At 42.7% G+C, this 21,589-nt stretch overlaps 2 protein-coding genes across 4 annotated transcripts in view; one reads left to right on the forward strand and one right to left on the reverse strand.

Annotated features, from left to right (window-relative positions):
* The window catches only part of LOC104945131 (R3H domain-containing protein 1-like), a 33,737-nt gene extending 19,795 nt beyond the window's left edge, over positions 1–13,942 (reverse strand). The window contains exons 1-3 of one of the 3 annotated variants that reach the window (XM_010770759.1): positions 13,851–13,919; positions 12,510–12,578; positions 6,027–6,179 (exon numbers count right to left, since the gene is read on the reverse strand). The gene's annotated coding sequence lies outside the window, so the exon portion shown is untranslated. Of the gene's footprint in view, positions 1–6,026; positions 6,180–10,592; positions 10,897–12,509; positions 12,579–13,850 lie in introns of those variants that run through there. The other 2 variants (XM_010770757.1, XM_010770758.1) reach the window with 2 other exon arrangements.
* zranb3 (zinc finger, RAN-binding domain containing 3) overlaps positions 13,885–21,589 on the forward strand; it is a gene marked incomplete at its 3' end in the record, with an annotated part of 56,066 nt that continues 48,361 nt past the window's right edge. The window contains 3 exon segments of the mRNA XM_010770769.1: positions 13,885–13,950; positions 14,460–14,597; positions 17,222–17,422. Of these exon segments, the coding sequence (XP_010769071.1) occupies positions 17,241–17,422 (182 nt within the window).

Consider the following 21,589-nt stretch of genomic DNA (forward strand, 5'->3'; position numbering starts at 1 on the left):
AGCGAGCAGCCGAGAGAGAGAGGGGGTGTAACGGAGGGTTTCTTTCCCGGGCGTCTCTCGTACTTGTCTCTGCTGTTCCTCTGCTGCTTGCGCCTCGCGGGTCCGCCACATCGCAGTTGCGTCGTTTTCTTCTCTGCCGCAGACGGCCTCTTCGCGCATCGAAACCCTTCATCGTTTCAGTGGTCCTGCTTCCCGCGCTTCATTGCAACGGTCTTAACTGGGACATGTGGCGAATACCGAGCAACCTGACCGGCCTCGCGCAATTGTCCTCGAGGCGCTCAGTTTTCTTTCCTCTTTGGGGGCTATCGGCTCAATAAGAATGACGACACTGCAGAGGTAACTGTCTCCTTAACAGCATCCGGAATCAACGCGCATATAAAATAAGTCAACTCCACACAAAGTTCGTCTCCTTTTATCGACTCCGCGCTGTCCTCAGGCAGCTCTTCAACCTGTGTATTGGGAGTGACCAAATCACCACATTTGATTTATTTAAATGCCACCATTCTACTAAATATCCACAAATATAACAGAGGGGCAAAAGTATTCTAGTTCACCACCCAAACATGAGCAAGTCCTCCCCACTTAACACGCTGAGACAGGCGTAATTCATCACTAGGGTATCACCCTCACTATGCGAGTACAAATGAGACAACACCAAAACCATCAAGACACTCACACTGTCTGATTTTAAAGAATTTCTTTCAATATGGTGGGAAAACTAAGTATTTGGTCACTACAAAACAAGATTTCCTGTGCTCTCACAGACCTTAACTTCTTCTTTAAGCCGCCTCTCCTCCTCGTCTCCAACTGTTAATGCTATAAATCGGAACTGTTGAACTCGTTATCAGTATAAAAAGCACACCTGTTCCACACCTCAAACAGATCCCACTCCAAACTCCCTCATCGGCAACAAAGACGCTGTCCAGCAAACCCCACAAATGGTCACAGACTGCACCAGGCTGGGAAGACTGAATCCTGCAATAGGTAAGCAGCTTGGCTGTCGCACAATCACCTGCCTGGGAGCAATTCACTTACGAAAATGGAAAAGCTTCAACGACCACTGAATAATTCCCTCCGATTCCTGGGGCTCCACGGCAAGGATTCACCCGTGGGTCAAAATCGAGAAACACACCACCGGTGAACCAACAACTCCCAGACCCCACGAGCGGAGAACTAGCTCCACTGAACCTGCAGAGCAGCATGGGACCAAAGTAACCAAAGGCTACCATCAGTAACCACACTACCGCCGCCCGCCGAACTCAAATCCTGCAGTGCCAGACGTCATGTACCACCTGCTACAAGCCACGTGAATGTCCAGGCCGCTGAAGTCTTGCTAGAGAGCATTTAGATAGATCCCAGAGACGGATCTGCCCGGGAGAATGTCATATGGTCAGATGAAACCAAAAACGAATCTATTGCTCAAAACACCACAACAACCCCCAACAAAATCAACGAGACGGTTCGAGGACGAACGATGCTGAGTTGCATCCAAGCAGCACCATACCTACTGTGAACATGGGGGTGAAACATCATGCTTTGGGGCTGTTGTTCTGCAAAGGGGACCAGGACCGACTGATCCCCGTGTAAGGAAATGAATGGGCCATGTATCGTGAGTTTTGAAGTGACAACCTCCTCCCTCAGCAAGGGCATTGAAGAATGAAACGTGGGGGTCTTTTCGCATGACAATGAATCCCAAACACACCGCCCGGGCAACAGGAGTGGCTTCGTAAGAAGCATTTCAAGTCCTGGAGTGGCCTAGCCAGTCTCCAGATCTCAACCCCATAGAAAATCTTTGGAGGGAGTTGAAAGTCCGTGTTGCCCAGCGACAGCCCCAAAACATCACTGCTCGAGAGGAGATCTGCATGGAGGAATGGGCCAAAATACCAGCAACAGTGTGTTATTGACCAAATACTTATTTTCCACCATAATTTGCAAATAAATTCTTTAAAAATCAGACAATGTGATTTTCTGGATTTTGTTTTTCTCATTTTGTCTCTCATAGTTGAGGTATACCTAGGATGAAAATTACAGGCCTCTCATCTTTTTAAGTGGGAGAACTTGCACAATTGGTGGCTGACTAAATACTTTTTTGCCCCACTGTAGCTGTTGATATTTGCGGTGCCCCCACACATATAATCAAATGATGTGGGAAACACTGTACTATATATATATATAAAAAGCATATGAAGAAGTCATTGTATTTATACCAAAACAATAAAACAAGTTTTCATTAGTCAGAGACATTTATTATTTCAGAAAACAACACAAGGCAACACCTAAATCATTTTATAAATTCAGAACTTTCAAAGGACATGAGGTAGAGATCAATGCATGAGCAGCTTTCTGAGAATAAACACTAAAGGGTAAAAGCACTGAAGAATCTGGTCCGATAGCGTAGCAGGCCTCCAGTATTGTCCCCCTCCTTCTCTCTACACTGTTTAATAGAAACAGTTCATCATCATTACTCTGAAATATGAACTCGTGCAAAATAGGACGCCGTGCATTAATCGATAAAAGCAATAACACAAGCCTACGTTATTAAAAAATAATCAGAATGTCAATACAGAGAGTACGAGGTGTATTACTGCGGGCTCCATGCAATTACAAATGCTAAATAAACTAGGTATCCATAAACAAGTAAATAAAACGTACCTGTTCACACTGCGTCATCTCCATGTTTGAGGAGACTTTAGTAATGACTGTTTACTTGTGGGTGTATTTAGAAAGCAGCTGTAATCATAACAGTGATTTGTGTCAAAACATCGTTTCCCACGGAGACGCCGTACAAACGTTTATATAGCCGACATATTTGGAGTTGTTGCAGAAATGTAAATAATGCCATAACTGACGGATCTGTGTACAAATGGTTTCCAGATGTTATTCATGTCGTCACCTACACCTGTGTTTCACATCTCAAACTCCGTGTTTCGCTGTGAGAAAGAGGCGGGGCGCTGCTCTGTATTCATCAATCTTTCCTTTCTGTCTCGCAGCTCTGCAGCTGTTCAGACTCACACAATGGACGTGATTGGAGAAGACACAGCAGGAGGACACTTTGGTCCTGAGAGATCCAACAGCTTCACATTACAGCGTCTGTCTCCACTCGGCACCGAAAAACTATAAACCTTTGACACCCTTGTTTGGAAGTGTTTGAAGGACACATGGGGGGTCAAGTGTCCATCGCGTGAGAGGCCCCCAATTGGTACAAAATAAGTAAAGATATATGGATATGATGGGGCTTCTAAAGGGACATACAAACACTCTTATGACAGATAAAAGGTTTTATTTCATATTAAAGAACGTTATGATTATTAAAAAATGGATTTACTATCAGTACAAATGTTGAATATTCTTAATAATTTCAAACGATAACAAGGTAAATCATTAAATTGTGTTTATATTCGATAAGTGCAGCAATGTTTTTAAATTGAGTGTTTGTCTGCGATCACCACTAGGCAGTACAGAAAAATCATTAAAATCGAATCAAGACAGTCTATAGAAGTGAAAATGCAGATTAGACCCATATGTAGTTTGATTTTAATGACTCATTCAAACATTTCCCCATTGGTACGATCTTACATTTGTTAAAAAATACAATTTCTAAATAAAAGATCTGCTTATCTTGGAGCATTAGCTGCTTTGCACCTATGGTCCTTTGCATGGAACAACTGTGTAATGCCACGACCTCCCTATGTTGAAGTCATAGTGTGAGTTCATCCTGCTGATACGCCCTAATTATGCAGTCCGACCCCATGCAGGGAAACACACACAAAGACACACACATATGCACGAGAAGGGAGGGCAGACATCTGGTACATGAGAGCTATGATTAATAGGTTAATTAGAAACGGGCTCATCAAATTCACTTTGCACATCAAAACTGGATTCACACGCAACAGCAGCTACTCTGCGCTCGAGTGTGTGTGTGTGTGTGTGTGTGTGTGTGTGTGTGTGTGTGTGTGTGTGTGTGTGTGTGTGTGTGTGTGTCCTTGCCAATTGGGGCCTCAACCTATTTGCCCGCTAGTGATCAGAGCCATTTTCCTATCTGATCGCAGAGAGCCGGCTGAGATTGTTTATCTCCGTCCCAAAAGAGCTGATACAGCGAGTGTCAGTCGCTCCATGTCGGAGTAATTGACTTCTCGTGAGGTCCCCTCTGCTCTCCTGAGCTTATCTGCCCGGGAAATGTAGCGCTAACCCAATGCTGCGCGAGGCTAGGAGGTTAGCTCGAACGTAGCGGGGCACTGGAGAGTCAGATGTTGAATTTCAATGACCCGTCAAAAAGGTTTCACAAAAGCGACTGCTTTACATTATTTTTACATTCTGCAGGAAAACAGCTTAATTCTCCAGAGTGCCGCGCGGCGCCTTTGAATATTTAGTGTCTGCCTCTGACATTTTGATGAGTGAAGTCTCTTGAGTCGCTGTGTTGAAGATTTGCAATATTGGACAGATATTTTTCAAGAGCCGGGCTTCTGATGGATAGCTATTTTTCCCCTCGCCGAATCACTCATTCTTCCAAACACATTTGTATCATGGGACCGGAGTGTTGGACTAAATTTGGCTCTGTGACTTTGATGCATTTGAGTTTCCCCCGTCTCATCTCTCATGGCGGAGGTAATTGCACCGTGTGCCTCTTTAGAATCCCTGATGTTTTCCCTGCATAAGTAATACAGATCATCATTTGATCCTTAGTGTTACATTAAGGAAACGTCGGGGAATTTAGGGACGAGCAAATTGGTCTCTTATGAGCGAAGACGGAAAGGGAACATCACTTTATTTTCCTGATATATAATCTCTTCATATTGTAATGTCACATTATGGATTATTCACTCAATGTAATGATAGGTATTTGCTTTTAAGGGAAATGTCTAACAAATCAAATGCATTGCAGAATACCTGAATATATTTATTTTTTCTTTCTCCTGTTATTACTTAAAGATATATTTGATCACAGGTGAATTTACTACCTACATTTGTTGAGTTTAAAATGGTTAATCCATTCAAACTTTCAAAGTGCATTTATTAGGGAAAGCACCAGCTATCATTGTGTTTTTAAAAAGTAAAAAAATCTAGTCTTAGGCTAATTGGAGCAGACTCAAATATCGCCAAGACAAAGGTTCGGTTTATTCAAAATGGGTTATATTTGAATTGCATTGCTGCAAAACTGTCCTGCAAAGGTACTTTTGAGGAATGAGATCAGGGCATTTCATGTCAGAATAAAAAGGAAATTGCATAATGTTTATTCTTAATACTTCAATGGAAGTGATAACTGGCGAGTTCATTTATGAAAATATAATGTAAGAGTTGACATTTGAAATACACATGACATATTTGGTAGAAGGACCCTCATATCTTTACCCTTAGGATGTGAATTTGGGAAATGTCTATTTGCATGCACTTATATATAGAAAGTAATGGGATAGTGTTCCTATATCTTCCTCTGAGCAATGCAGAGGTTGATGGTGTTGTTGAACAAGTGTGTACTAATTACGTCATCTGGTTACACCCTGTTCTTCTGCAGTGGTTTAATTGCACCCCAGTGGAGAGTTAGCTCCAGAAGCTGTGTAATTAAACCAACCAACGTCTCATATCCGTAAAGAAATGCACATTTAGCTGATGTCTGGTTGTAAACTTGACTTTTATGACTTTAAATCCCTTAATAACATGCATCACATTCCCCGACTGACTGTTTATTTGAACAGATTTAAGGAGGATACGTACTTGTTGAGTAGATGCTTGTATGTGTAATTAAACCAACCGACGTCTCATACTCGTAAAAAACATGCACATTTGTGTGGGATTTAGTTTGCCCTGGTGTTAAGCAGTATTTACATTGTTACTCTAACTGTTTTTCTATAAAGTGAAGATTTGTTTACCTACTTTTGATACATGCTCTGATAGAATAACATGCACATTTCACTGACGTCTCTCAGAATTTGCACTAAGTTTGGTTTTAAACTTGACTTTTAAATCCCTTAAAAACATGCATCACATTCCCTGACTAAGTATTTCTTTGACATAAAGATACGTACTTGTTGCGTAGATGCTTGTGGCGAAGGAGGACGAGGCTGGTGAAGTCGATGAGGCTGAGCCTACCGATGCCATCCAGACTTCTTTGCCCATTTCTGCTTCAGCTGCTCTGAACAGCAACCGGGGCCTCCGACACCCTCATGACCCCTGCTGACCTGCAACAAGAGAGGCGTAGGGGTTAGGGGTGAAAGGTCAGAGCACGTGGACTGACAGTAGTCGAGATGTCAGCAACTCTGGAAAATATTTGTGCATCGGAGCAAAAAGAAAGTGTATTTCTGGGCCTGTGCGTGCCAATGCGCCATAAATAATAGATGAGCAAAGAGATGGGAGTGCGGCGGAGGCAACAGGAGAAGGCCCCTCCTAAAAAAAAACAAGTATTCTGAATTCAGAGAGCAGCGAGCGAAGAGAGCAAATCTCAGCCCGAAAATCCTCTGCCATTTTCAAACCGTGTAGCGTACAAAGTCTTCTTCTTCCCAGCCAATGCCTTTCTGGATGAATTCAGGGTGACACTGGGCAGACATCTGAATACGCCAACCACAACAAAGCTCCATAATATTCACATCATTAAAAAGTGTGTGTGTGTGTGTGTGTGTGTGTTGTGTGTGTGTGTGTGTGTTCCAGCTTTCTCTTTAAATGTGTGTTTTATTGAGCGCATCACTTTTCTGATAAATGGCTGCTTTAATCAGACATGTTAGTCCTCTACATTATGAAAATGTGACTTCGTTTGAAGACTTCTTTGGATGTGGTTGCCACATATCAGATTAGAACCGCAGAATCATTTAGTCAATTCATCATTTAGTTGATCAAATGTTAGAAAAATATCATAATCTCCCAAGGTGACGTCTTTAAATGTCCAAAACCCAACGATAAGCAGTTTAAAATTCCATTAACGTTGGCAATGACTCCATTAATCAATTAAGCCGTTACATTATGACGCTTTGTATTCCCTTAACTCAACATAAATGAGTTTTCTATCTGTGTTTTACTTTTATATATGCACCACGACATCAAGTCAAACTCCTCATAAGTGTGAACCTCCCTGGTGATAAACCTGATTCTGATATCTAACGGCACCTTCTTCTAGCCCCTCATTGCCCCCCTCCCTCCTTCCTCTCGGCCTCAGTGAGCGGGCGAGGTGCCACGCTGACTCTGGCACCCCGCGGTGCCAAGGCCCGGCTGCTGCTCCCAACATGGCCGCGCTGAGACCCCCATGCCAGCCAAAAAGGTCAAGTGGAAACCCGGCTCACTTTATAATCTTCCTCCTCCTGACACCTCATGGCTGCAGACTGAACCGATGATCGTCGTGCGGGGAAACCATTTGGTGCATTGCTTTTGTTCCAACAGCCCATAAAAGCACACGTACTGTATATTTAAATAGTGATATCACCAGAACCTCTTTATATCTAACTAATCTGAGACTCGACAACACTTTAACATGATTGTTGTTTGACATTTTAGCTAATTTGTGGGGCAACAGTCCCCTTCAGTCTGCAGCATTTCTCCCTGGCGTTGACAGGTGTGAGGCCCAAGGCAGGACCCATTCATCAATGTTGATGTCATTATTATAATGACTCACATCTGGAGAGAACACAGCCTGGTACATGCAGCCAGTCGTTTATTACCATCGCCTATATATTCCCCTGGTCTTATCTTTACCCTTCTTCCCCCCCCTCTTATCTCTGTTCTAAATGCAGCTCTTACAGGGTTATTCGCTTGTGACAGCAGGAGTATCATTTTGCTGCTGGGGCTCTACGCTTTGCCCTTCTTGGTTGTTCCGATTCAAGCCGCTGTGAATAAAGGTGCTGGCTACAAAGTCTGAAACGGGAAAAAAAATTAAAACCATGATCCTCCTGCAGCGAACACACGTGCACACACGCAGAGTGTAAAAGTGGCTCTGTCGGCCATAGGCGCTCCAGGTTTTACGAGCAGAGCTGCTGAGCGGGCTTCAGGACTTCACACTGTGCCTGTGTGTGTGTGTGTGTGTGTGTGTGTGTGTGTGTGTGTGTGTGTGTGTGTGTGTGTGTGTGTGTGTGTGTGTGTGTGAGATATGGTGGAGACAGCGTTATGAATGCTAATGGCGCAAACAATGCACAGCACAACCAGGAAAAAAGCTAATTTAAAAAAAAAAAAAAAGGGAATATCACCGTTTGATTGGTGCTCAGCAGCTTCTAACACACCTTAGCACCGCAAAACACACGCACACACACACACACAGACGCGCAGCAGTGAACTTGATGAGACGCTCCGCCTGCCTCCAGGTTTGTGCTGTGGCTGACAGGGAGTGGTTCATTGGTATTACAGTCGCCGCAGAGCGCAGCAACCTTACAGAGAATCCCTCAGGCATCGTTCAGTGTCACAACGCCTTTATTGCCAAACCCTGATCGCATATCAGCAACCTCACACTCACACTCAGATGCATCAAATCTACACAAATGCATTAGAAAATTGCAGATATGACCAATTAGTCGGACTGGAATCCAGGGAATAATTGCCACAAACAGTAAAAACCAATTCAATTTGATTTCACCAACACACAGTCTATGCATGTATATTCTTTCTATGGAAATTAATTCTCGAAAAACCCACAGTGGGGTCATGAAGGTGGCCGTCAACTGAGCCGAATTAATCACACACCACGCTCTTCATGGACTACTCTCACGGACAATTATGTTCGATGGCGAGTTAATGAGACATTTTTCAATCACTGTGAAGCGTAAAGGAGCCCACTGCTGATGGCATGTGCACACACACACACACACACGGGAACAAACGAGCAAGGACACTCCAGGACACTTATATTCCTCACACACACACCTGGCTCTTGCAAAAGGCTGACCTTTCCCTCTCACACCTCCGCTCTGTTCAGCTCTGCGTGGATCAGGGCTTTCGTCTGGGCTAAATCCAGCTCAACTGCAGGTGAAGGACCCTCTATCCCTCCCTCTATCTGCTACTCTATCCCCACCTCTATCCTCCGAGCAGAACGAGGAGATGAGTCAAACGCGGGGCGGAAAAGAACAAGCCATCACCCTCACCAGCTTCTGTGTGATCCTGAAGATTTATAAGCGCCCTGAGGGGAAACACAATCAAATAAAAGTGTCAGCATCCCCCTGCATGCAGCTGCAGATAATGCGCTGAGAAATAATTCATGCTTTATTGCCGGGGCTGATGAGCGTTTGCAAGTGTCACATAAAAAGAACAACGGGGGGAGCGGTGCCAAACAGCTGGGATATTGTCTGCAGAGATGTAGAATACTAAACTGCTCTATTCAGCGGCGCACAGGGAAACAAAAGCAGACCGAAGTACAAAAGGTAACGCCATGTCTGAGGGCTGCAGCTTTGTGTCACCTGCACACGTGAGGGAAAAAAAAAATCACCACTTGTGCTCGGCTGAGTTGAATTGTGCATTCATGCCACAGGAATCACAAGCCAGCCAAACATTTTACGGCTACGCTGACTTTCAAACACGCCGACTAAGACTCGGAGTAATTTCAGCATGGCGCCGGACATGCACCCTGGCTGAGAAAATCAGACATCAAATAAACAGTTCATTAGGATACTAATGCTGGTTTGCACTCGTGGCGCTACGATAAAAATTGATTTCAGCGTTTCGCTAAACTGAGTAACTAATCTCCCGTTTTCTAGCCATTTCTGCTAATTACAAAGCCAGGGAAGCGCTGACAGGGGAGCGATGTGATTGGACCAGAAAAACGATTAGCGAAAAAGCTTATGAAACGATATCACTTTCATACACTGCTTGCCTCAATTTCTGGGGCGACTGAGGCAGTGTGGGTTTAAGGAACTACTCGTAATAGCATTTAAACATAAATGAGCCTCTAATTGCGCTTTTCTCCGTGCCTGCAGGTCACATGAGGCGGTGCGGCGGGGCTCAGGCGCAGTCAGACAGCATTAATAAATTAAATCCACAGCAGAGCATGCAGGTAATCCATTACCTATCCCACAGGAGAGCTTCCAGGGAATATCAATCCAGGCAATTAGGGGAGAAACAATAAACAAAGAAAACTAACATGCAAGTCTAGCAGTTTGAATCTATGGAGCCTTATGAGAGGGGCATAACTCAGAAAGTCTGCCAGACTCATTAAAAGTCCATTTGCAGTCAACACCTGCAGAACAAACAGGGGAGCGAGGCTGGAGACGGAGTACAATGCAGAGCGATGCCTCTCATTGGCTGGTCTTGGATAATTATCCTCGTAATGAAAAGCAGAAGCTGCATTGGCAAACTGGCGAGGAGATTTGGAAAGCTTTGGCTCGGCTCACTGAGTAACACGGCTCAGGGCAATCTCATGTTGCACTGAGTTCAACAAGCCAGAGAGAAATACACTTACTCACTGCTGCCATGCAATCATAAAAAAAGAACTCAGATACAGAAGAGATTTTCTCAGGGATTAACAGTTCCTTTTTTAAAACAGTATTGAAAATCTCCTTAAGCAGAAATCAAACAACCTTAAAAAGGCACAGGAGAGAGAAAATCAGAAATAAATGAGAAATATGAAGATGGAATGAGAAGAAGGACGAGAGATGCCCTGAGTGGCTGGAGGCTGCAGGACCTACCTGCCCGGCAGCTCTGCCCTCCATCCCTTCTGCTACTCAACCGTTTAGTTTCCATTGTACAGGAGGCACAATCTGCTGGAGAGGAGGCTGGGGTCGCCTCCCAGCTCGCTCCTCGGCAGCTGCCTGCTGCCTCCTGCTCGCTCGCTCGACTGAGTGAGAGTGAAGACGGGGAGAGGGGAGTGTAAAGGGAGAGGGTGAGGGAGTGGGTGTCACAAAGAGAGAGAGAGAGAGAGAGAGAGGGAGGGAGGGAGAGTGCTGTGCGAGCACAAGTCTACCTGCCACAACCCATCAAGCCAGCCAGCCTTGGAGACAGCGCCAAATCAACAGCTGGCCCCCGTGTGATGTCAGAGCCGAGCAGCCAGTCAGAGCAGCCGTGGCCGGACGGCACTACGGAGCCGACTGAACCAAAGTCACCGGCTAAATGGGGCTCTTCATTAGCTACTCTGCTTTAGGATGGAGGCGGGGGGAGGAAGAGGAGGAGGAGGAGGAGGAGGAGGAGGAAAGGGCAGCCAGGGACATGGGATAGATGGAAGGAGAGTGAGAGGAAGAGGAGAGGGAGGTAAGGTGCAGAAAAGAGTGGAGAAAGAGAAGAGAAAGGAGAGGATCGACATGTCGGCAGCCAGCTAGGTGCTCAAAGAGCAGGTGGAGAGACGATGGGGAGGCGCTGGCCGCTGAGAGGCCGAGCTGTTCACTGGGCTACCTTCCCATTAAAGCTGGCACCCTGCGCTCCACACATGAAGGCGAGCTACAGCTAATCCCACTGAGCCACCACCTGAAACACCACCCATTACTGAAAGCAGAGGAGGAGTAAAACACTGCAATAATATTGAGCTTTAGGCAAATCTCACATAAGCTTATTGGTGGATCAGAGAGGAAACCATACACTGAGCAGCTGCTTGTGCGTGATCAAACCGCACCCCTCACCTCCTCTGTTTGATCTAAATCTGACTTTGGAGGATTGAATAGGAAAAACAAAAGGGATCACAGCCTCCACAAGAATTCACTTGGCTTGTTTATTTCATTAAGGATCGAATATCTTACACGACAGCGTGATAATTGAGCTTTGGGAATAATTGACTTCATGAAGCACTCTCCTCACTAAGTGACGGACAGGCTGTCAAAGACATAGGAAGTCACACACCGGTCCTATGCAGCTGAAGTCTAGACTGCCATAATGTGATTGTTTTTGTCCTTTCAGTCACTCAGACTTTAACAGCAAACACAGTGGGCGGAAAAGTTCCTGCTGTCACTAAGCAACCAACACTAGACTGCGACAACCGATCCGATGCGATCCTGCCTCATAATTGTACCATTCGTTATGCCAGGTCTCTGAAGAATGTATTATTGTGCTTCCTTAATCCCATGAAAAGGTCACCAATTGAACAAACAATTTATGGATAGGCGGATGAATTATTTAATGGCCCAGACCAAATATTATCGGAAAGAGAGATTTTTTCCCCCCAGGAAGGCGATGAATTATTTAGTCATCGGGCCCACATTCGGTGAAAGCCATTACACAGCATCCTCAACCTCAATATCTGATAATGTCATCAGCTCCGAATGTGCCCTAACCTGCGTAATGAACGGTCAGCAGAGTCTCCGCTGCAGAAACAGTTATGGTAAACAATTATTGGCGTTTATTTTAAGCCTGGGAGTGGTGTGCCACAGAGTGTACACCACCACAACCAGAGCTTTGATTTAGTGTACCTCCGAATGCACAATACATCACCCAGCAGGTAAAAACAGACGCTGATATGTTTGAGGGATAACCATATCATCCAAATGTGCACAATCACATTGAGGGATTCTCAATCAGCAAACACGCAACGACTTATTATGGTCGTAAATCCCTGTAAAGTACACACACACACACACAACACATACACAACACACAACACACAGCCCTGCAAAGATTACCACATCATCTCCTGTAAACCAGCAGCCGCAGGGACGGAGCACTCTCCACCCACCAGGCTCCGCTGGTACCTTAATGAAAAAGATACTATCATGATGCCTCAGTGGTGGCAACGTATACGCTTTCAGTGCCATCTCCAGCAAAGATGAGGTAATAATTGCCCGGGTTAATGCATAGGAATTATAATGGGTTATTTATTACACAAGTACTAAAATGAGATGTTTTATTTATGGCATTTTTACGAGCATGAATGTAGTTCAAGTCAGGTTTCAAGGTCCACTTTTATAATCTATGTGACAGTAATGGAGTTGCACTATGTTTAAAACTATACTACTATATAAAAAGGCTTTTAAAAACATGCATTAAATCAACACTTGGTGTTGATGATGTGCACAGCTCCACTGCATCATTCATTGATTAATATTATTGTAAGCAACAAGCCTTGGATACAGGGAGAGTGATTGACATTAATGCATTTTATTTATAATTAATACAAATATAACATTAACACTTATCTCCCTTATTGAGAAAATAAGCTGCTTTGGTTATCTTGTACTTCATGTCAGGTAACGTTAACTGCGCAGCGTTTTATGTCAATTATTAATACGTGGGCTATATTAATACGGGGGACATTTTTTTCTATGCTTCCATAACGATGAAGGAAATATCCAGTTATCTATCCACCACAACGACGAGATATTATGAGTATTAAAGGTGTGAGGGTAAATCGAAAGTATATTCATTTTATTGAAATTAAAACAATGCAATTTAAATGCTACTTTTCGGTGGCTATTGCTACACCAGACTCCATTACAAATGTGGCAATTTTAATGTTTCCTCTGTATCGACCAACCGACAAACTACGGACAACAGGTGACTTTTTAATCTGAACATATATGCATGTAAAAAGAATTCGGCGTGTAAAACAATAACAAAAACAGCAAAGCAATGCAATTAAAGCTCATTTTATTGAAATGGCATGCCGCATCTTAACGAGAGAGAAACAGCCGAAGCAGGCCTAAAAGTTATTAAATTCTGCTGTATTATTTAACTACTAATGCACGCTTTTTTCCGAATAAAGCCGAATTTAAAAGCGTCCTCTAACCATTTCGAGTCCACATTTGCGTGCAAGGTGTGTGTTTTTGCAGCAGCGCAAAAAGCAACATTATATCAGCCACATTTTTGGCCTGCCACTGGGGCTTGAAATCGGCCAAACACCGGTGTCATGCACGAGCAGGAGACATGTTTACTGCTAACTAGCTCATGAAAACAGCCACCCTTTCGGTGTCTTTTCTTCCAATAATTGTTGCACATGATACTGCAGATATCTAACGTTGCCTTACCTCTTTTGGTTAACACAGTTGAGTCTCTACCGAGGGAGAAGAAGCGAAATGAAGGAGAGAGAGCAGAAAGCCTGGTGCGTCAGATCCTTACGTCGGACACGTAAGGGTGTTGAAAACATGACACGTTTTTGTCGTTACTGGATTTTTTTGTGCGTAATGGCACTTTGCATGGAGACTGAAACATTATCCAACTAATATCCTTCTGAGGAATAAAAAAACGTCTTCCAATTTCCTATTTTAGCCCTAAATTATCTATTTAGGGTTTGAAAATATCTGCTGGGTAGCTTGTGAATTTCTTCCAGGAGTCACTACTGTCTTATTTAAGTGTTGTTTATATTTAACATCATTAATACAAATCTGCAAAGGTATTAAATAAATGTAGTGGAGTAAAAGTACACTATTTACCTCTGAATTGTAGTGAAGTAGAGGTACAAAGTAGCATAACATGAAAATATTCAAGTAGTATCTCAAAATAGTACTTTAGTAAATGAGTAATTGTACTTAGTTTCTTCCCACCTCTGCACAATGGCACTAAAAACAATATATAGCTTCTAAAATATGTCAAAAGTTAACATTTGTAGGTAAATGTCATTGCATTTGTTTATAAAGCTACAGGAAGTTGCATGCGTGATGACGTCACGTGCGGCGGATGCTAGGTGACCTAAACAGAGACATTTGCCGGGAAACTTTCTCCTGTTTCAGTCCAGATTAAAGTGATTCCTGCGGCTCTTTCCACTGTCTAACCGGGTAAGGACACCACACACTCACTAACAAATAAAAAGCTTGTTAATTCTTATGTTGCTTTGCTAACAAAAGGCTTTTATATGCATGCTATGTGCTTAGTTACTGCTGCAGAATCACGATGCATAGCAACAACTGACTGCATGTGTGGCTGCACATGGGGCATTGAAATCTACATAAAGGTCAAATAAAGCAATAATGTTATCTTGCTAGTTTTCTACTCGCATGGTAGCTTGATGAGAGAGTCAAATACCACACAAAAACAAATACATCCGGTTTTAAAATAATTATTATATGGGTAAAGAGCTTTTATTTTTGTGGGCAGGTCTGTTTACTTCCGGTGCTGCTAAATCCTGACTTTATTTTAGGTGGTTAAACTAACTCCAAATATGTTTTTGCATACTTTATTGTGTGTTAACTTGTTGTTGGCCCCTAACCTTGCAAAATATAATTATTGTGCTATGATATAATATGTATAAATTCACTGTTTTGCATATTTTGTTTATCTTCTACTACTGATGTATCTTTATTGTTCGTTATTTGTATTATATTTACCTCTAATTCATGTGCAATGTCTTATCTATGCTGCTGAGATGAAAAAAATCTAAAATTAGGATCAATGAACTATCTTATCTTAATATATCACAGTTAAAGTGAATTTAAAACTCATGAGATACACTTTATCAAACTGCAAAACACTGCTTTCCAGATCAGAAAATAATACGTTGATACCGTAAGGTGATTTTAGTTTAAATGTACCCGTTGTTAATATGTAGTATTGTTGTTCTAAGCATTATAGCTATTATAACTAACATAATTAATCTCAAAAATGAGCTTTGCACACAATATATGACATGCACATCCTGTTCTCTACCTGACCACTGTTGTTCTGGGATGTTGTTACAGTTTTAGACATAATGAATATGTGGTGTTGACACTTATAGGGAGGCTTGACAGCAGCGGGTGAGGCAACACTGTAACTGCGGGCAGCTGGGACGGCAAACTTTGACCGCCTCATCAAAAATTCTGACTTTCTTTGTCCACTACACTGCGTCACCCATCCTCTCATAATGCTATTCCTGTCAGAGCTAATAGGCAGCAGGGGATGGCTCCTCAATATTATTATGTAACATGTTTACTGATTATAAAAGACCCCCATCACCCCAGCCACAAACTGTTCAGTCTGCTGCCGTCTGGCAGGCGTTACCGCAGCATCCGGACTAAAACAACCAGATTCAGAGACAGCTTCATCCCGCAGGCAATAAGACTGTTAAACACCTGAAACAATTTCATAACATTCATCTGCTACTTAGTCATTATTTATCTATTATCTAATATATCATTCCAATAACTTGTATATAGACTCGTATTCACTTTTCCACTTTTTAAAAAACTTTTCTTTTGTATTACTTTTAATATAATATACTTTAATATTGTTTTAATATTGTCTGCTTATCTGTATTATTGTGTTGCATTGTTGGAGAAGCCAGTGACCTAAGATTTTCAATGACATAATTACTCTGTAGCTACACTAAACAAAAATATAAACGCAACACTTTTGTTTTTGCTCCCATTTTTCATGAGATGAACTCAAAGATCTAAAACATTTTCTACATACACAAAATAACCATTTCTCTCAAATATTGTTCACAAATCTGAAAAAATCTGTGATAGTGAGCACTTCTCCTTTGCCGAGATAATCCATCCCACCTCACAGGTGTGGCATATCAAGATGCTGATTAGACAGCATGATTATTGCACAGGTGTGCCTTAGGCTGGCCACAATAAAAGGCCACTCTGAAACGTGCATTTTTGCTTTATTGGGGGGGTCTGGGGGGGTCCGAAAACCAGTCAGTATCTGGTGTGAGGGTTAGGGTTAGGGTAATGTTGTGAATCGAGTGGCCCATGGTGGTGGTGGGGTTATGGTATGGGCAGGCGTATGTTATGGACGATGAACACAGGCCACTCGATTCACAACATACAACATTACCCTAACCCTAACCCTAACCCTCACACCAGATACTGACTGGTTTTCGGACCCCCCCAGACCCCCCCAATAAAGCAAAACTGCACGTTTCAGAGTGGCCTTTTATTGTGGCCAGCCTAAGGCACACCTGTGCAATAATCATGCTGTCTAATCAGCATCTTGATATGCCACACCTGTGAGGTGGGATGGATTATCTCGGCAAAGGAGAAGTGCTCACTATCACAGATTTTTTCAGATTTGTGAACAATATTTGAGAGAAATGGTTATTTTGTGCATGTAGAAAATGTTTTAGATCTTTGAGTTCATCTCATGAAAAATGGGAGCAAAAACAAAAGTGTTGCGTTTATATTTTTGTTCAGTGTATGTTAGTTTGACAATAAAGAACATTGAACCTGAACATCAGCATCCATACTGCAAACAATATTGCATTTGTAAATCTTATTTATGTAATATATCATATTCCAATTACTTGTATATACAGTAGACTCTCCTTACACTATTTTAACTATTTTATCTGTTCTATTGTGTTGCATTGTTGGAGGAGCCTGTGACCTAATACTTTCATTGACATAACTACACTATAGCTATGCACACAATAAAAGCCTTGAATTCAATCTTGAATCTATTTTCTCTTTTTCTCCAGCCCAAAACCTGTCGGCTGAATGAGCGAGTGCCGAGAAACTGATGAGGATATACAAATGGAAATGGACGATAATGGCCTGCAGACCCCTCGCTGTGAAACAAGATGGTCACAGCAACTGTCAGGCCTCCCTCCCAAGCTCCTGCAGCGTCTGATGCCTTTCCAACTGGAAGGAGTGGAGTTCGCTTTATCTAAGAATGGACGGTAAGCAGTCAGTTAAAACACAGCTGAAGTCAATTTGTATAGCATATCATTTTCTATGTGGGGATTGATGAGGTTTCATTCATCCATAGCTATCCCCTATTGCACCGACCAAAGTCAAAACACCTCATTCAACCCCAAAACATATACCTTTTGTGTAATATCATTAATAACATGACAAGCGAAAACATGGATTTAACGTCTAAATGTGGACCCAAAGACTTCTGTTGTTAATTTGTAAGGGACAGTGTAATCCCCCCTTTGAATTTATACCACCCTATGTTTGTGTAAATATTAAGATATTGATATGAAGATGCTTTCACCTTGTAAAGAAGCAGCTTTTCTTTACTCAGGAGCTTCACAGCAGTTACAGAAAGAGGCAAGGGGTTTGTCACGGATATGTTTACAGCACATTTCTTCTCATCAGTCATTTAGTCTCATTTTATGGTGAGATTGCTTAGATAATATGCTTCATTGAGCGTTAAAGTGAGCTGTCCTAATTGACCTATATAGCAGGAAAGCGTCCCATATTGATGGCTCAAGTAACAAGTAAAAAGTCAAGAATATATTATGTAGCAAGGTCACATAGGGTCCATGTTTTATCTTTGAAAACAATCACAAGTCCATGTAGAGTTTACTCGGCTGCCCTTATGTCCGTAAGTGTTTGGCAGGACTTCCTCCTCCTCCTCTCGACCAGTCGATTTACAGGAAGGTCAGCGCAGGGGGAGACGATCTGAGCGCCGCCGAAGTGATGCAGAGCGGCCATATTGATTCAGAAAACACTGGGAGGCGATGCTTTGTTACACTGGCGGGTCAGGAGTCAATTGGCTCCGGCTGCACGGTGCAGAAAGCTACCTCGGTCAATTGGCATCATTGTGACAGGAAGGGCTTCTCTCTGGAGACGAGAACAAGTGACATCAAGATATTACAGTTCAGGGCAGCCTGCTTTACTCTCACTCTCAATCTTTATTTGTTTGTATAGCACATTTAAAACAACCTCAGTGTGTACCAAGCAAAGTGCTGTACAGGGAACACACACAATATGAAATAACACTAAAATAATAAAACATTAATTAAAGGTCCCATGTCATGCTCTCTGGTTGTTACCCGTCCCCTTGTTGTTATGAAGGTTTCTCTGCATGTGAACGGTCTGCAGAGTCAAAACCCTCAAAGTACACCCTGTAGGGAGTAAAACTCTAACACAGAGAAGACCTGTCTATGCTGCCTCAGAACGCCTCGTTGGACATTTCTCTGTTTCCATTGTTTGCTTCCTGGGTTCTGTGACGTGTGAACACCCAGCTCAACAACAAATGACCGGATTGGCCCAAATGGACCAATCCTTGGAGCCCCTCCCACACCAGGACCCCTTGGCTAACTAACAGGGAGTCCCATTGACTTGCATAGAGCTCCCTGGTTGGTAATAGACGAGTTGGGATGGTGGAGAAATGCTCTCCTCAGACCCATTCTCACAGCGTTAGAAACCTTTTTCTGACTCAATATCAAGCCACACTTATTGTTTTTACTTCGGCTGTGAGTGTTTGTGTGCTCAGGATGAGTTTTGCTTGTTCTCGCTGTATCGCCGACCCGGAAACCTGTCCGCTCCTCGCAGCAGCAACGAGCCTCGCAACGTCCCGACCAATCAGAGCACACTGTGGTCACAGGGAGGGGGAGGGGGGGCAGGAGCTCCAACAAGCCGTTTAGGACAGAGAGTGAATACACAGACTATACAGAGATGCTGTATGAGAAACCAATGTGAGTTTGGAACATTGCACAATATAAATCTATTCTAGTAGACCTCAACAATGAAATATGATCAGTAGAAATGGCCATGACATGGGAACTTTAAACATATGATAAAATGCACAATAACTAGAAACATATAAAAACATATACACATTTCAAAATGTTATTCTCAACTAGTATTAAAAGCCAGGTGAGTTTTTAGCTACATTCTGTATGCCTACACTAGCATAGGTGTTGCTCAGGTGTTGATAGGCAGCTATAATAAGCTCGAGGATATGATTGGACGATAGCTGCTTGTGGGAGGACGTTGTGTTGCTCTTCTATTCATATCATATTTGCTACAGTAGGTTTCCAATTATATGTGTCTCCTTTAAATCCATTGTGTCCTTCATTAGTAATAAGACACGGAGCCACCTCCTCCACATCCAGGTTGCTACACATAATAAAAGTAGTATAGTGAGATGACAATACAGTGACTAAGAGGCGTTTTAAGCCCGCTGTGAGCCGCACTCACACACAGGCAGACGGTGAAGATAATAACGAGCTAAAAATGGTCTTTTTATTGACAGTAATCTCCATCTTTTGATGTATCCGACGCACCCTGCTGTTCTTTATTTGTTCGTTTAATCTCCTCGGAAAGAGAGGAGAATTAAAGCGCCTGTGTCTTTTTCTGATGCTCAACAGAGACCAGATGTAGCTGCAGGCCTTCTGGGTTTCTTTAGGAAGGAATGTAAGATACCTGAAGTGAAACTACACACACTGACAGACAGAACAAGATGTCAGCCCTTCATTATGATATAACTCCCGTAATGCACCGAGCTGCGTACGTTGATGTCTGATATCTATCGGTGTGGGAGGATCCGTGGGAGGATTTTTCCTTTTAAATCTCACATTGGTTTTGTCTTTCCGCATCATCAAGAGCATCGAACCGAATGCCTCAAATGTTGTTGCAATTCGAATACTTACGGGGCCCGCTGTATGGGACTGCGTGGGAGGGGGAGTGAGTTTTATGAGGGATAATGTGGGGAAGTTGTGGCACAGTGCAACAATAAAAACCCCTGAGATGTGGTTTATTGCATTGTTAGGAAAGTTGAGCAAAAGTGTGCCGTTCGGGTGCTGACATCGGCACATATTCAGCTTTCCTAACCCGTGTTACATCGGTACAACGCACTACTCCATCCATTAGGACCTCTTGGTCACTTTCATTAAGGTGTTGACTGCTTGATGCACTCTGTGTCCGCCTCGCTCTGATTGGTCCAAATTCTTATTGTTAGTGACTGCCTGTGCTTTTATTAAATAAGGCCGGGTGTGCTGTTGTGGGAGGAGATCAATAAGCCGGCTGTGTTGTCTCCGCCTGTGACGGTCAAATTACTGAGAAGTCCTTCCAGAGATGGACTTAACTATCTGCGCACACACAAGATGATTTATTTATTCCACATGTGTAGTGGTCCATAAGTGTAGGTCATATTAAAGAGACTGTACACAGAGTGCTTCCGTTAAATCATCGGGCGATTCCGCGGTTACAGTACGGGGAGTTCAATTCATCTTATTACTGTAGACCAACCTTTAACGCCAATGGTGCATTCACTCGCTCCTCAGATGGTGCCGTTTACAGAGATGGGAAGTCATTGTGGACATTCAGTCTTAATGTGGAAACGACATGGAAGCTAGAAAGTATACAGATGCTTAGAGCAATCAACACAGCATTTACTTTCACGTTGTTTCTGTGTGATATGATCTAGGATCAGTAGCTTTTTGATAATGTTTCTGACGGACGGACTAACTTCAATCAAAACGTGCAATTAAAAACTTCAAGTAACCAAAGGTTCTTGTGGGAAACTGGACCAGTAAGAAGCTGAGGAGATAATGTAGACTAGCTTTAAAGCCCTTTAAAAGTATATTTGCTATCATTTACAGCTAATTAATTTAATTTCTAAATTAGATTTAAAAAAGCCAACGTTAATTCAGATCTAAGAAAAAATCTATTTTGTTATATATAATATATAATCAATGCACTAGTTGATAATTGGTCCATATGTTTAGGCTAGAAAAACTAAATCAACTGAACCACAAGACGATTCATAAAAGAGGTCAAATAATACTTTAAAAATAGACTTTTTAAATGCAGCAAAAAGTGTTAAAAGCATAGTTAGATGATCTCTGGAAAAGCAGCATTTTAAAGTGACACTCGCTATTGAAACCTCTTCCATCTCATGCTTGCAGAAGAATCAAATCAAATCAAGTTTTATTTATATAGCACGTTTAAAAGCGATTTTTGGTCGAGCCAAAGTGCTGAACAGTACATGTAATAAAAAGACATTACTGCAAGAGAAGCCCAAACCCTTTTCCCTCTAAAGGCTGCTTTGTTTTGATTCCAAGTTCATTCATGTGTGTGTGTGTGTGTGTGTGTGTGTGTGTGTGTGCGTG

This window comes from Notothenia coriiceps, unplaced genomic scaffold (genome assembly GCF_000735185.1).
Source record: "Notothenia coriiceps isolate Sejong01 unplaced genomic scaffold, NC01 NC01_scaffold00009193, whole genome shotgun sequence".
In the NCBI taxonomy this organism is placed as follows: Eukaryota; Metazoa; Chordata; class Actinopteri; order Perciformes; family Nototheniidae; genus Notothenia; species Notothenia coriiceps.